At 52.0% G+C, this 15,323-nt stretch overlaps 7 protein-coding genes across 7 annotated transcripts; 4 read left to right on the top strand and 3 right to left on the bottom strand.

Moving 5' to 3' along the window:
* Positions 1 to 183: 183 nt before the first annotated feature.
* VTN49DRAFT_4480 (uncharacterized protein) lies at positions 184 to 641 on the top strand (the record flags this gene model as incomplete). The annotated part of the gene is made up of 2 exons (XM_069412431.1): positions 184 to 310; positions 361 to 641. 2 exons carry the CDS (start codon positions 184 to 186, stop codon positions 639 to 641), a joined length of 408 nt encoding a protein of 135 aa, XP_069267675.1.
* A 959-nt stretch (positions 642 to 1,600) lies between these two features.
* Positions 1,601 to 1,963, top strand: VTN49DRAFT_4479 (uncharacterized protein; the record flags this gene model as incomplete). The annotated part of the gene is made up of 2 exons (XM_069412429.1): positions 1,601 to 1,812; positions 1,882 to 1,963. The coding sequence occupies 2 exons, from the start codon at positions 1,601 to 1,603 to the stop codon at positions 1,961 to 1,963; spliced, it is 294 nt and encodes a 97-aa protein (XP_069267674.1).
* Positions 1,964 to 2,199: 236 nt separating this feature from the next.
* On the bottom strand, positions 2,200 to 4,674 carry VTN49DRAFT_4478 (uncharacterized protein; the record flags this gene model as incomplete). The annotated part of the gene is made up of 1 exon (XM_069412428.1): positions 2,200 to 4,674. The coding sequence occupies one exon, from the start codon at positions 4,672 to 4,674 to the stop codon at positions 2,200 to 2,202; it is 2,475 nt and encodes an 824-aa protein (XP_069267673.1).
* A 256-nt stretch (positions 4,675 to 4,930) lies between these two features.
* VTN49DRAFT_4477 (uncharacterized protein) lies at positions 4,931 to 5,686 on the top strand (the record flags this gene model as incomplete). The annotated part of the gene is made up of 3 exons (XM_069412427.1): positions 4,931 to 4,990; positions 5,052 to 5,095; positions 5,152 to 5,686. The coding sequence occupies 3 exons, from the start codon at positions 4,931 to 4,933 to the stop codon at positions 5,684 to 5,686; spliced, it is 639 nt and encodes a 212-aa protein (XP_069267672.1).
* Positions 5,687 to 6,403: 717 nt separating this feature from the next.
* On the bottom strand, positions 6,404 to 8,539 carry VTN49DRAFT_4476 (uncharacterized protein; the record flags this gene model as incomplete). Its single annotated transcript, XM_069412426.1, has 8 exons — positions 6,404 to 6,740; positions 6,793 to 7,110; positions 7,165 to 7,259; positions 7,314 to 7,403; positions 7,463 to 7,553; positions 7,614 to 8,268; positions 8,333 to 8,380; positions 8,434 to 8,539. The coding sequence occupies 8 exons, from the start codon at positions 8,537 to 8,539 to the stop codon at positions 6,404 to 6,406; spliced, it is 1,740 nt and encodes a 579-aa protein (XP_069267671.1).
* A 1,795-nt stretch (positions 8,540 to 10,334) lies between these two features.
* On the top strand, positions 10,335 to 11,083 carry VTN49DRAFT_4475 (uncharacterized protein; the record flags this gene model as incomplete). Its single annotated transcript, XM_069412425.1, has 2 exons — positions 10,335 to 10,971; positions 11,025 to 11,083. The coding sequence occupies 2 exons, from the start codon at positions 10,335 to 10,337 to the stop codon at positions 11,081 to 11,083; spliced, it is 696 nt and encodes a 231-aa protein (XP_069267670.1).
* A 948-nt stretch (positions 11,084 to 12,031) lies between these two features.
* VTN49DRAFT_4474 (uncharacterized protein) lies at positions 12,032 to 14,178 on the bottom strand (the record flags this gene model as incomplete). The annotated part of the gene is made up of 2 exons (XM_069412424.1): positions 12,032 to 12,328; positions 12,391 to 14,178. 2 exons carry the CDS (start codon positions 14,176 to 14,178, stop codon positions 12,032 to 12,034), a joined length of 2,085 nt encoding a protein of 694 aa, XP_069267669.1.
* Between the last annotated feature and the right edge of the window lie 1,145 nt (positions 14,179 to 15,323).

Raw genomic sequence — 15,323 nt, 5'->3', positions numbered from 1 at the left:
GAACGAAACTTACTACCAGACTGGACTCAAACCAGTCAGCTGCCGCCCCTCCCGGCACGGGGCGGACCCCAAGACGGGACGCACGACCTGGATAGTGTCCTTGGGAGAGACCGGCGAGCTTCCGACTGTTCAACACCAGCCAACGGGCCCGCCAGGTCACCAAGCAACCTCCAATCCGGAGGCATGACCCAGGGTGCCAAGGCTACTGCCACCCACCGAAATGTGACCGCCGCCCACGATGCTCGCACTGCGGACAGATCACCGCCGACCACCCCGGACCCACGGGCCCGAACTACCGGAACCCACCCGGGTGCGCAAATTGCTATGGACCGTTCCCCTCGGGCCACGAAAAGTGCCCAGCCGCTCCACAGAGAGTGAACGGCACCATCGTGAGGCCCACCAAGAAGCAACTACGGATCATCCGAACACAGGGCGCCCGCGCCGCTAAAGAAGCGCGAACGCAGGAAGCGGCCAACGCCCAAATCCAAAAAGAGGACAAGGCGCGGAACAACAACCGTCGCAAGCGACCCGCAACCGAACCGTACAATGATCTGACACACAGCAGCGACAACCCCCCACCAGCTGTCCAGATTCTCCTCCCAGACATGGAGGTCGACGATGAACTTCCATCAGCCAACTAATGGTAGACAGCAGAAAGAAGAGCCGCGGACGCCGCCACCCTAGGAGACAGAGGGACACAACAGACCTCTTGATATGCTGGGCTAACGTGCGTAGGACGGCACCAAACCACACCACAGCCTTGCAACTAGCCCATGAGCAGGGGTGTGGCATCGTCTGTATCCAGGAACCCTGGGTGGAAACGGGAACAAAAACACAAAACCACCCAGCTTACGAGTGCTCCTCTCCGGTAGAATCATGGAACAACCCAGACACCGTCTTGGAAGAGCGCCCCAGAGTACTCACATACACCCGGAAAACCACTAGACTCCGAGTGTGTCGGCATAGAACAATCCCGAGCAGAGACATACTCTGGATCTCGGTAAACGACATCAAAATCCTCAACGTTTACCGAGCACCTGGGACGGATGAAGTAGTAGATTACGCCATCTCCCTAGCACCCCACCCGGGTACTTGCCTCAGTGCCTCAGGCCTCCTGCGCTAGTCCCTAACGGGACTAGCGCAGGAGGCCTGAGGCACTGAGGCAATTATAAGCCTAACTAATATAGTCAGGGGAGCGTCCCAGGAATGCATTACATAATTCAGTCCACGTGATGTACGAATCCCACACAGGGGATTAAGTGCATTTGTGTCGTCTGAGCTTGCTAAGGTAACGTGTCAGATGCTCTGAGCGCAATTGAGCTTGAGCTTCGCTCTCGACAAGAGGGAACGCCGATGTAGGAACAAAAGCAGTATCATTGACAGGAATATCCGAAGTTCGGGCAAGCTCTGTCGGAATTGAGTCGCGACATGCGTATCAAAATAGTCTAACAGCTTGGAAGTAGCTTGACAATCACTGACGAAGGGGCCCGATCTTTGGTACATCTACTACGGTTCTACCCTCAAAACTGCGAAGCCTTCTTCAATCATTCGGGCGTCGTGAATACCGACCGAGCTGTTCTTTGCCTCGCAACTACCAACCATGAGCTCCGGCGCAACCCCCACCGGTACGCAATCACAGCCAGACCTGAACCGCAGCACGCCGAATCCACAGGCGGCGGGAGACCAGCCACAGACAACACAACAACAGCAACATCAGATGCCTGTGGCTGGTGGTGCACCGGCGCGCGTGTACATGAACGAGAAGATTGTGCCGTATTTGTTGGAAGGGATGAAAGTGGTGGCGAAGGAACAGTACGTTTTGCGAGTTTTTTTTCTTTTTGCGATTGTTGGATATTTACTGAGCGGATTTCTGTCATCTAGGCCGCCAAATCCTCTCCGTGTTCTGGGCGAGTTTCTGATTCAGAAGAGCAATGAGATTGAGTCACGAGGCAGTCAGTCATGATCGTTACATGGGAATGAGAGTGAGGGGAGAAGCTATGAACATCAAAAACAGTCATGGGAAACGGATATGGCGTTCTTCAGGACGGGGTATAGAATCTGGGACGTGAGCTCATTGAAATACTTCGGCGGCTTTTTTTGGTATTATGTACGGTGCTCTATTTGCGTGTGAATATACATGCATGATTTCATCAAAACATACTCCATAACTCCAGGAAATAGACGAATGAACGACCACAATCATTCCAACAAACCCGTTGCCAACGCCTCCAAGTCCTCCAGGGTATTTACCTCCCTTGGTTCTTCGCCGCCACGTTTCTTGTGGCTGTGTTTGGCTCGTTTCGTCTTCCGATTGGACTCATTCTCATCTTCTGATGAAGAGCTGTCTTCGAACCACTTCCTCGCACGAGGTTTCGAAGATGCCTCCTCTTCTTCCTCGCTTGCTTCGGACATGGACTCGTCTTGCTCGCTCATATCCTCGGACTCTTCTTCTTCCTCCTCTTCTTCCTCTGGTGGCGCTAGCACAGCCACCTGCCGCGTGCCGGCCATCGCTTCCCTTTCTGCGCGCTCCCGTGCCTTGCGCTTCGCCCTCTTTTCTCTCCGCTTCTCCCGAGCAAGTTCCTTATCCTCGATATCGGCCTGACGTGTGCGTTCGGCCTCGGCTTCAATGAACTTGGCACGCTGCTCCTGAGCGTCGCCGGCCTCCCGGAATTTCTCTTCATCCTCCAGTTCGTAAATCTCATGTGGGTTGCCCTCCTCGTCGTAGATAAGCTTCTTCCCTTTTCCTTTGTACTTGAGAAGCTTTTTCTTCGACTTCAACATCTTCTCGCGCCGTTTGGAGTCGATAAGGAGAGGTTCCTTTGCGCCGTCGATGTGAACGACTTTGACACCGGGCCTCAACCCGGCCTCCGATTCTGCGCCGGATTCGCCAGCAAGGTTCTCATCACCAGCCTCGTAGCGCCGCTTGACTGACAGAAACTCATCATCCTCATCCGCGTCCGCAGTGGCAGATTCGCCATTTGCCATGTTCGTGCCTTCGTCGTTGATGAGCTTCGAATAGTGGTCTGCCAGCACATCCTGGTTTCGACGTTCGAACATTCGATCGTATTTCGTCCGGACTTCACCCTTCTTCTTTTTCTTTCCTTCACCTTCTTCATCAGTATCCTCTTCACTGGCTAATTTCGCCAACGCGCGCGGCTTGTTCTTCTCCGCCTTGGCATCCGCTCCCTTAATGAATTTGATGCGAGGAGCACCAGGAAGCCCCAAGCTTGCAGCGAATTCCTCCAGCGGTAGTTCCTTGATTTTGAAGACTTCCTTGTCCTTTTGCAAGTAGATCGACTTAACGTAGGAAATAAACGCCTTCTGACCCAGATACTTGAGTTCTGGGTCTTTGAAACACATCTTCTGAAGCTTGTCCTTGATGCTCTGTTGCTTTTTAGCTCTCACGTTGACTCGCTCAATCGGCACTTTCTTTTGCTCAAGCCGCTTGAGCATACCCTCCTCTTCCGAAGGATCCAGGAAGAGAACTGCCCGGCCGTTTCGTTCATACCGCGCAGTTCTTCCTACACGATGAATATACGTATCGGCATCTTCGGGGCAGTCCAACTGGATGACCCAGTCCACTGCTGGGAAGTCCAAGCCTCGGGCAGCCACGTCAGTAGCAAACAAAACGGCGTACTTGGACCGTGAAAACCGTGTCGTGATATCCAACCGCCCTCCTTGCTTCTGACGGCCATGAAGATGAAGAAGTGGGACACCAGGTTGCAGATGGCGGAACGACTCGTAAACGAACCGTACCTGCTTCCCGGACGAGAGAAAGACGATAGTCTTTGCTTTGAGGTTGCTTTTGATGAAACTCCATAGCGTGTTCAATTTTTCCGGCAGCGGTGTGATGACATAGTGCTGTTGAAGGGTGGACGGGGTCGCAGTGGGGGCGGCCTCATGCACGGAGATGTACTCGGGATCCTGAAGACTCAACCGTGCCAGATCTGACACCTTCTTCGTCTGCGTGGCACTGAACAACATTGTCTGCCGAGTCTTGGGTAGATGCTCGACGATGGCGTCGACGGTCTGCTGGAACCCAAGATCCATGATTCGGTCCGCTTCATCCAGGACCAGCATTTGCAGATTGTACACATCCAGCTCAGCCGTCTGGTCGAGATGTTGGAGCATCCGGCCAGGAGTACATACAAGGATATTCATCCGCCCCAATCGTTCCCGCTCTTCTTGCAGGCTCTTCCCACCGATAACCAGCCCGGCGGAGAAGGTATGATACCGACCGATTTTGCGCAGGACCTCAAAGATCTGGATGGCCAATTCACGAGTTGGGGAGAGAATCAGTGCGCCCAACCCATCATATTCTGTCCATTGTTTTCGGTATAGATTCTCCAGGACCGGAACAAGGAACGCCAGCGTTTTCCCACTTCCCGTCTTTGCTGCACCGAGAATGTCTCGCCCCTGGAGGGCATAGGGTATCGCACGAGATTGAATGTCTGTTAGCGTCTTATAATGCGATGCCGAAAGACCATTAGCCGTGGCTTCCGAGAGAGGGAGTTCGGAGAAAGATTCGAGTCGTGTCTTTGGATCAAGATCTTGAACTCGTTGGTTGAGGGAAGAAAGCTCCTCCTCGTTGCGTTTGCGCTTGAGTAATCGCTTATTTATCAAGGGCTTCTTTGGTGCAGATTTGCCCTTTCGTGATGCCTTCGCCGGAGCCATGGCTGATACCACATGCCTATCAGAAATGTTGACTATTCGGCATCTCCATCATGTCATGCTCCAGGTTTTTTCTGAAAATATTTGCTTAGTCATCACTCCCGATAAGATAAGATAATGTCGATAAGCAGGTTAGGGCAACTTGGCTGGCGGAGAAAGTGAGCTACCTGTCTCCTCCAAGCAGAATACCGCACTCTCAACCAGCACTGGTTTCGCTGTCAGATATCCCAAAGGTAGTTGGCAGCTACCCATCTCGGAAATGGCTGACGATACAGACGCGCTCAATGTCCTAGAGCAGGAAGCAAAGGAGTTTGACAAGGCACGTGCCACTCAACTCCCTGAGATCATCGCCCCAGTCAGTGCTGACGCATATACAACAGGATGCAGAGATCGATCGGATTCGAAAGGCATTTCCATTGGACGCGTGAGTTTTTAAGTCTCCAGATATATTATAACTTTGGAACTAACCGCAAAAACCAGCTACGCGGTTCTTGATCTCCAGCCAGGCGTCCCCGAATCCGACATCAAGGCCCAGTACCGCAAGAAATCCCTGTTGATCCATCCCGATAAGACCAAAAACCCATTAGCGCCGGACGCCTTTGACCGCCTCAAGAAAGCGTATGCGACCCTGCTGGATGAGAAACAACGAACTCATCTCGATGAATGCATAGCCGATGCGCGCCGACTTCTCATTCGTGAGCATAAGTACACCCTTGACTCGCCCGAGCTGAAAACGGAGGAGTTTAAGGTTGAATGGCGGAAGAAAACGGTCGAAGTGCTTCTCGAAGAGGAAGCTCGCAAGCGACGGCAGATGAAGGCTCGCATGCAGGAAGAAGGTCGCGAGAAGAGAAAAGAGGAAGAAGAGGCGGAGGCGCGCAAGCGCAAACGGGAAGCGGAGAAGGCGTGGGAAGAGACACGAGAAGAACGGATTGACAGTTGGCGACAGTGGCAGAAAGCGCAACAGAAGAAAGAGGAGAGCGGGAAAAAGAAGAAAAAGATGAAGGTTCTTGGTTAATTAACTTGGACACGGTACGCAGGGAGCCTCAATACTGGCATCCCTGCTCGGGACGCTGGCGTTTATCCGCAAAGAATGAGGGTAAATGGCATATTCTTCAGGCTTGACGATTGATGATTTGCACCGGAATCTCTCTGCTTGTGAGAGCAACTTGAAAATTTCCGGGCGAGATTGATGACGCGTATATTTACGGACCCTCGCCTTGGTTAAGCACCATTTCCCGCCAGAGATGGACCTTGACATTGCTCTAGCTGGCTGGTTTTCTTAAGATTACGTATAATAGTTGTAATAGAATCAACCACGAGCATAATATTCGGCATATGGATTTCTAAAAGGCACAGAAACACAGAGACAAGTCGAGATCAAACCTCCCACTATTTTTTGGACATTTTCCACCCTTTTTAACCGCCATAACATCATAGCAATCGGAAGAATGCTGGCAAAAACCCACTGAAACCTAAGAAGTTCATGAGGGATTGGTCATCGATGTAATGTCAGCGACCGGTGAACGACGGTAGCCATTCCGGTCCGGCCATTAAAGCTGCGCCTGGAACAGCATAGCTATGCATCAAGCAAAGGAATCAAGGAAGAAACGCACATGTCGAGCAACGACAATGCGACCATATGCCGAAGGAGACTGAAAAAAATGAAGCCCGCTAGACTTGGCAGATGGAGAGGATCCACGATGTCATGATCCCTTTGTGCCATCGCGACAGTCTAAACCAACGACTTGGGAGACGAGTTGGCCACCTCCCTCCGCGATGCGACCGGCGACACGGAGCTGGCCTTCACGCCCTCCTTCTTAGGACTGGGAGTGCGTGCTTCGTCCGTCGCCGAAGGAATAACAGTCTTGGGGAGCGCAACGCCTTGGTGGTTTTCCGCAGTCGGGGGACGGTTCTCAGAAACAGGCTGGTGGTTTTCTGCCGCGATACTTGGGCCTGCTGACACATGACGACCGCGAAGGCCGGGAGTATTTTCAAGGCTGGAAAGCGGAGCTCGAGACGGCCACGAGTTCATCGCGCGACGAGCCCCGTTGTTCTTGATCAGCGGAAGACTGTGAAGACATTAGCACATAACGACTGCAGCTGGAGGATCTGAGAGCGTACGACGGCGAGATTGTCGTCGCAGGAGTCCAAACTGGACCCGGCCCCATCGGAGAGTGATAAGACAAGGGCGACGTCGGGCTTGCCTGAGAAAGTCCCTGGGCAAGTCGAGAAGTCGCCGGAGACGGAGTAGAACCTTGAACAACTTCAACAGAGTAGTTATATTCTCCGGCTCGATACGCACGTCTCTCATTCGATTGCTGCTTCAACAACTTCTGGGCTTTGGTGTCCGCAAAGCGCAGCAGCAACTTGACGCCATCCTTGCCTGGAACGTTATGGAAACGCTCCAAGACTTCCTCAGCAATCTCGCGTGTCTCAAAGCTGTGAAGTACAAGTCAGCGGGGAACAAGTGTGGGCTAGAGGGTATATGCTTACCGGGCAAAACCAACTTCTTTGCTCACGCCGGTCTTTTCATCCCTGCTGATTTTCTCCGATACCACGCGATATGGCTCGAAATGTCGGCGCAGGTCCTTCGCCGCTAAGTAAGCACGAAGTCATTTTGCGCGATCCAAGAAAATACATACAGCCTCGGTCCAATGCATGGGTACATTGGTGCAGTAAATGTTGGTCGAAGTACGATCCTCGAGATCCTTCAGGCGAGAGTTCCGTGATTTCTGTTCCCACATTAGCAAAACACATATATATCAAGTTCAACAATCGCTGGTCAGCTTACCTGGGCATACGAAGCTTGGTATCCGAGATAGTAGAAGCCACGAATGCAGTTTTCGCACGAGTCAAAGTTATAATACTGCACGAATCCGAAACTATGGACTTCTATTAGTGTCATTGGTCCTATATGCTGGCTAACATCCGCAGTATCTTACCCTTTGCAAAGTCCAGTCTCGAGATCGACGATCGCTTTGCAGCGTTCGATCTCTCCAAAGCGTGCTGCGTAACCATGCAGCATTTCATCAGTAGTTTCGGGCAGAAAACCCCGAATGTAGACATTAGTAATCCCTTCACGGTTCTCCAGACATTTGGCCAGGGTCAGGTCCGAGGAGTTAGTCCACATCGCTGGAACAGCGCGAGGAATGGCTGGTTCCTGCTGGGTCAGGGCTTCCATGTCCTGGAGGATGTACCCGTTCGGCGTCTTCATCACCTGCCACTGCAAGCAAGGCTGCTGGAGGTGAACACCTGGGATCATCGAATGATACGTGTTACGGTCGCCAGTGTTCGGGTAGTGATTATGATTATTGGTTGGAAAGTCATTCACTCCGGACTTGACGTCCTCAACTGGGGCCCACGGCGGAGTCGAAAAAGGAAGACCGGCACCATGAGAGCCAGGGGCGCCCCAGGGAAAATGATGGTAGTTGACGGGGGGAATAGTGGCACCTCCTACGAAACCGGGGTAGTAGACTTGCGGCTGAACTGGGTAAGAGGGCAAATGTCTCTCATGAGGAGCCATCTGGCGCTGACCGAAATTCGCTGATGGAACACCATTAAGCATGCCACCACCCATGGGGTGAGCGCCTATGAGAGCTTCACGAGCGAAGTTAAGATCATGGTTAAAATGGAAATAATCCAAACTGCGCGTTGAACTTACGCAAGCGTTGCTGGAGTGTCAACTTCCCGTTCTGTGGGACATAAGAAACTGGGGTTTACGTTAGCTGATGCTGTTCATCAAGAACAAGCCAGGCAACAGACCTTGGTCATATGTCGCACGCGGGGCCTCTTTGGCCTTCTCAGCTTGGGACTTCTGAGACTTCTGGTCGCTGTCCGCTGCAGGAGCTGGCTGCGTAGGTGCAGTCATCTTGGAGCCCTGTCCTCTGGTCAGTAACCGTCCAGCACTTCGAGAAGACGAGACGAGTAACAGAAGACTTGCCCTTGAGATGCTGGACAAGAGAAATGAAGCGAAGGAATACGGAATGTTGTGTACGAGTGCTCTTCCGTATCTGCGGCCACGGGAGGCTCACTAGAATGGCAGGGCCGTGAGACTTGCGGAGAGAGCAAAGAGCAGAAACGAACGGACAAATGATAAAGGCGATGGGGATAAAAGAAGGAACTGAGGAGGGTAGAAAACTGCAAGAGGGATGCTTGAGGAGAGGCAGTCGAGTAAGTAAAGCAGATGGATGAAAGAAGGAAGAAGATGGGCGAGGAGAAAATCAGAGGAAGGGAGGGGACGGGCAATTTATACTCGCTGGGGAGAAAGCCAGCCGCCAGTTTTGAGCAGAAGGAAGTCGCCAGTGACTAAGAGATTCAATGAGGGAGTACAGTCCTCTGGAATAGCCACGGAACCAGGTCAGGGAGGCTGTATTCAGCGATATCGAGGAAAGAACGCCCGAGAGCACAATGAGCCTTCCAAATCAGCCCAATTGAGCACCCGAAAATCATTCAAGGAATGGCCGGATGAAGCAGCTTGAAGTAGGTCAGCTTTGTATTGAATATCAACGAAAGAATCAATCTCAATAGCATTCAAATAGCAGAGATATGTGTCTCAGTTCGAGATGGCATGAGCGGCCCAGCCGCCAGGTTTGCAAGGCGATCAGATGCTTGTGAATTGCACAGCATCTTCGTACCATGGCACTGAACAATAATAGAGATCTCGGCGCCTTACTCGTGGCATTTGATGGTTAGAAAGAGCTAAATCAATGCCATAATTCATCATGTAGGGTAATTGAGGTTGCGCTGTGCAACTCCTTAATATCATGAATCGGGATGTGCATTAACAAGTTTCCTGTGTATGTGAACGAGTAGAATTGTTCGCCGTAGCAGGGACACCATTCTTGGGCATTGCAGTCCTGCATAATAATGGTCAGCAGAGGCTCTATCACTGCATAAACATCTCACCTCACTCAACCTCAAATGTTACTAGCAGACCAACTTCAGAGCTAGTAGTACTGAGTTCATCTTATGTCATTTAAAGTGGTTGGTTTTTGAGGCAATCGCCACAGCAACACCGAACTTATCATTGACTCCTTCGTAATGCCATGCGCTTCGTGATTTGCAGTGAGTTCTACTCCATCCGGAGCACTCTTGAAAAATTGCGGACTGACGAGATTCGTCCATGGAGATCGCTGGGTTTATTCTTGGCCCAGCCCAGGAACAGGACTTCCGATGCTCCCCTGCAGCTTGCACCAATCGGATCGTTGCCGGCAGACGGCCAGTGGAGAGCTATTCGGATAATCTTTCTTGCGGAGCCCGTGCCTGTCTGTACAAACGAGAGTTGCGGTGCGGCGCGGCCCGTGCGTTGTGACTGCTGAGATCGTGCCAGCAGTGCATATGCTCATGGCCAAGGTCGCAGGAGCAATCGATACTGTATATATCGCGCGGAATGGCAGCCATTGCCTAGGCTTACTATGCACACCTGGCAGGAACCGACGTAAATGTGCCTCATGGGTTGCATTTAGCTCACGTGCTGACCTTAACCATCAAGTCCCCAATCGGGCTTTACTGGTTGGGCATTGGGAAGATCTGATCTATCACACAGTCACATTTCAGTAGCCAAGTGACTCTCTTGGCACCGAAATCATGATAAACTGCGCTGGTCACCCAAGTCCGTCCTCTACTCCTTACTCTTTGTTCACAACAGCCCGAAGCCTGTCGAGATGGAGCGCGGCCACACGAATGGAGTTGAGTACCTTATCAGTCAACTACACTCTGCCGTTGATGTGATTGCCTCACTGTCTGAAAGGCTAAGACATGGAAAACTTCTTCCAACCGACGACGAATACAAGGCCCTAGAGGCGGAGAGTCAAGCGCTCACGAGTGCTGCGGGTAGCATCGCTGAAGAGATCAAGTCGCTGAGAAAGAGACGAACCGAAAGCGCGTGTCGTGATGGTCAGGAGTTGCTCTCGACCGCGAGATCAGCCCTAGCGGATCTACTAGACAGCCGCCAGCTAAAAAACCGGTCAACTTTTATTCGAAATATCCGGCTGCTTTTTTGCGGGCCAGAGCAATCTGGAGTAGATTCTGATGCCGTTGCATACAGGAAGAGACTACTCCGGGAGCGTTGCAGACGTATCCGGGCTTTGGGGACTACAGAAACCATTATGTGGTCATTGGCGTTTCCGCCAAGCAAATGGGATCCAAATACTTTGCCCGGACCGACGTTTGAGTATGTCATCGAGTTCTTGGACGTCGATGAGGTTCAGGGATGGCCAAAGGCAATTCGCGATGTATTGAATGCATTGGCAAAAGAGCCGCCATTCCAAGGTCTGCATGACTATCAGAAATTCTTGGATGGTGAGGATGAATGCAAAATGTGCGGGTCATATTTGAAAACTAACACATGTCAGAGGTGAACCGGAATGGAGAGACTGCGAGGATGATGCAGATAGGGTACTTGACCGGTTGATCTCTGGTGTCCATGCCTCAAGATGTTCACCTAATCAAATGTGAAGTACCGTTTCGGTCTTTCGAGCATCATGATATGACTACCCCTGGAGACCGCAAGGATCGTCTCTTGATGATCGAAAGTGGCAGGATATTTTCCCGACCGCTTGTCTAGCTGGCCTTCAGGTCCATCATACTTGGCGGGTCGCACGATATAATGCCTGTATGTAGTGCCCTCTACAACTTCCGACGAGACAGTCGGGGTGACACAAAATATACCACTACAGAATTGAACATTGTAAAAGTATGCAGCTAAAGGACGATGTATGTTCCGGGTTGAAATGATGGCTACACAAAGCTGCATCGCTCAATAGTAACTTAGGAAGAAGGAAATTCTGGAAAACTGTGGCTCTTGGTGATCAGACTGTCATACGTTCTGCTTTTGAAAGATTTGCCATATGATTCTATCCAAGTCACTTGTGATCATTAGCCGAGCAGTACAGTCTCGGACAGAGGCCATTGGTGCCTTTTCACGCCATACGCCGGACATCAACTTATTCCATCAACTTGACAAATTATTTACATTCGTGATCCGGATTTCTCTCCCTCAATGAACAACCTCGTTACAGCGTATAACAAATCGAGACTGCCTGGAGATCCGCGCCGGAGAAGCTGGACAGCATTCAGAGCATCGACCCACACCAGCCCATAACGGAACAGAATTCTACTAGCATTAAATATCAGTGTAGAGAAAACCGAAACGGCGATTCAGGGATGAAGGACCAACGTGTGAAAAGCAGACGTAAGAAAAATGGAAGCCAAATTGCGTGGAAGTCTCAGAATGCTATCCTTCGCCAGGTGCCGGGAAAGAAAAACAAAATCTCGGAACATAGAACCGGGAACAAGAAGGGCCCAAGAAGTCTATTGATGAATGCAAAGACGAAATAGGAAGAAAATAAAGCCATCTTGGTCATGACCAGACATCTTCCTGGTAGGTGGCGCTGCTTCGCATCTGTTTGACAATTTCCTCGCCTTTCTCGGCAGGCAGGCCACGTTGTTCGGCAATGATCTGAGCCAGGACGGCGTTGACCTCCCGCGCCATGTGAGCGGCATCTCCGCAGACGTAGAACATGGCCTTTTGCAACAGGAGCTCGTTGACGAACGCCGCGTTTTCCCGCAGCCTGTGCTGTACGTACACCTTCTCAGGGCCTTCGCGGGAGAAGGCAGTGAAGAGCTTGAAGGAATCACCGAGCTTCTCCTCATAAGTCTGTATCAAGGGAAATTAGCTTTCAGAGACAAAAATTCGTGACGGGGATTACGAAAACATACCCTCCACTCATCCTTGTACAAGAAGTCTTCATTGCGGTTGCGGCAACCAAAGAAGAGAACAGTGGGTCCAACTTTTTCACCCCGCTCGGCCAGAGCAGCCCGCTCCTGAACGAAGCCACGGAATGGGGCAACACCAGTTCCGGGGCCGACCATGATGACTGGCCGCGAAGGGTCCGAGGGAAGTTTGAAATTGGAATGGCGCACATGGACGGGAACGCGGATGCCATCGTACTTGTTTCGCGGGCCGTTGAGTGCATACGTCAACCCATGCGGGTCCGGGTCCGGATCACCATGCTGCTTCTGCTTCAGAGCGAGCAGGTAGTTGGTAGTCACACCCTTCACGATGTGGTCGGCACCAGGAATACTCGTGGACTCCACTACCGCTGTGACGCTAATCTTGTCCTTTTGCAACGTGGAGGATGAAGAGATGGAGTAATACCGGGGCTGGATCCGATTGAGACCCTCGACCAGAAGTGAAAACGGCACGGCAGTGAATGGCTTCGAAGTTAGGCTCTGCAGAGCCTGAGCAATTGTGTAGCATTTGCCGCTGATCTTTTCCTGGAAGTAGTCCTTGTCGTTCCCCAGTCGAGCTAGCTCGGCCTTGACCTCGTCATCCGGGGCGAAGCTAGCGAGGGAGCTGACGAACTGGCGAGAGACAGGTGCGGCAATTTCCATGTAGTAGCGCACGGCGGCGTCGTAAGTCGTCGGCGTGGGGAACGGAACCTTGGCAGTGACATCGATTCCCTTGATCTTGACGACAGTGTTCCGCTTATCTTCTAGACCGAATACTTTCAGGAAACGATCTACTTCAGCACCAGCATTACTGGGCCAGATCGCAATGTGGTCGCCGGTCTGATACTGAAGGCCACTGCCGGAGATGTCAATTTCCAAGTGGAGGCAATTACGGTCCTTAGACGTGAACAGCTCGCGCGACTCGACAATCGGCGCGATGAAGGGGTTGTGAGCATTGTACGGGCCCTTTCCGCCATCATTCTCCAGATGACCCAGATTCGGCTCACCCAGGTAGACGGAGCTGTCCTCTGGCGAGAGAGATTCCTCTTCGGTTACCGAGAAGACTGGCTCATAGACAGCTTCACGCTCTTCCAAACCCATTTCTTCAGCAAGTGCAGCCCACATAGGCTCTTTCCAGGCTAGAAAGTCTTCCTCCATGGTTCCCGCGCCATCGTCACCCTCACCTGCAGCACCAATTCGCTTCGCTCCCAGCTTGGTCAGGGCCTTATCCACGTTGCGGACCATGGCGTTATAATGTTCGTAGGTGTTATTGCCGAGACCGAAAGCAACGTATTTCAAGTTGGCCAGGGGCTTGTCGTCGGCACTCCCGCTTTCGAAGGAGACGTCCTCACCGGTGATGAACTGGTAGAATTCAACCGCATTGTCGGTGGGCTCACCTTCGCCGTAGGTCGCCAACACGAAAAAAGCCACCTTGTCCTCAGGGAACTGGTCAAGATTGTCGTAGTCGTACTCCTCGAGATCCGCGACCATGGTTTTCAAGCCGAACCGCTGGGCGCCTTCCTTGGCCAGTCGCGACGCATAATCTTCGGCCGTACCCGTTTGCGAGCCATAGAAGATCACGCAGTTCTTGCCGGTCTCTTCCATTTTCTGGATAATGTTTCTTGTTTTGCCTGCCTTGGCTCCATTGGCCACTGCATAGGAGGACGCATAAGGGTCTTTCTGGACGCCCCAATACGTGCCCTTGGTGAGGTAGGCAACGCTACCGACCAGGAGCACGATCAGGACGATCAGATCCAGCGTATCGATTTCCGCCATGCTGGGTGACCGAGAGATCGATTGGCGCGTAGAAACGAGCGTGCGACCGATGGGAGAGGCCACGGTCAGCCGTTAGAGCTGGCCGCGAGACTGGAGACCAGGGGTTTCAGGGAGGAAACCCGGCCACTCCAAAAAGGATTGTGCAATGGATTCGTCCCTCGGTCAGAAACGAACGAGATATGCGGCAGGGGCCGTTCCCTATTCCGGGGTTGGGTATTTAAAAGGGAGTTGTGTGTTGAGATGATTTTGACTTTTGATGGGTCTAGAATGAGAGTGATGCGCTGATTGGAAGAACCCGAGGCTCCGAAGTCACACCATAAAGGCACGCCGTAGAGCACCAGCAGAAGCAGGAAGATTAAGCAACCTGATAATTGCAGTGATTCAATGACTACGTGGAGAAACCTCTGGCAAAACCATCGAATTTGTAATCCGAGAGCGCTCCGCACCCGAGCCAAGGTTGCAAAATGGACGAGGATATCCGATGGAGAAGAGAAGCTTAACTGATGACCGAGCTGAGGTATGATACATAACTGATTTGATAAGAAATAACCAGTTATCTAGGGGAGTTTGTGATCATATCACATGCCCATCGCCGGCAGCGTGGTAACCCGCTCCCCATCGTAACGTCCGCTAGCCACTAACTCCTGCCGTGGCCGACAGCCGACGCATGCCGAAGCCGCTCTTTGCGGTCGGGATAAAGTATGGAACAACACGAATTCCTTTGTGTCGGATGTGGGGAAGCTGCACTCAGTGCCATCCACGGCACATGGTGCTCTCGATGTGCCGATGCTGGAACCGCTGGACGAGCAGAGATCGGAAGCCAGATTGTACAGAGAAGACCGACCAACCTCAAAAGCATCCACAGATGTCAACCTCAGCGCCTTAGCGAGAATGGGCGTTGCATACGGTTTGCCAGGATGGTTAGCTCTAGACGAGACCAGGGGGGACACGGTGGTCCTGGGTTGGACGTTATATCGACGGTCCAAGGCTTCTTTGTTCAGCACAAGATGCCGGCCACGGCGTACGAGCTCTGAAATTAAGTACGAACAACTTCTACGAGCAAAAGGTGCAGGTCATGGAATTCAGGATGGGATTGTAGGCCACTCCTTGTTGCGAGTGCTTGCACAACAAAAAAAAAAAAAAAA

Source organism: Thermomyces lanuginosus (assembly GCF_041956635.1).
Source record: "Thermomyces lanuginosus strain ATCC 200065 unplaced genomic scaffold VTN49scaffold_31, whole genome shotgun sequence".
Lineage (NCBI taxonomy): Eukaryota > Fungi > Ascomycota > Eurotiomycetes > Eurotiales > Trichocomaceae > Thermomyces > Thermomyces lanuginosus.
Note: the sequence above shows the minus strand (reverse complement) of the source record. Positions and strands in the feature narration are given on the sequence as shown.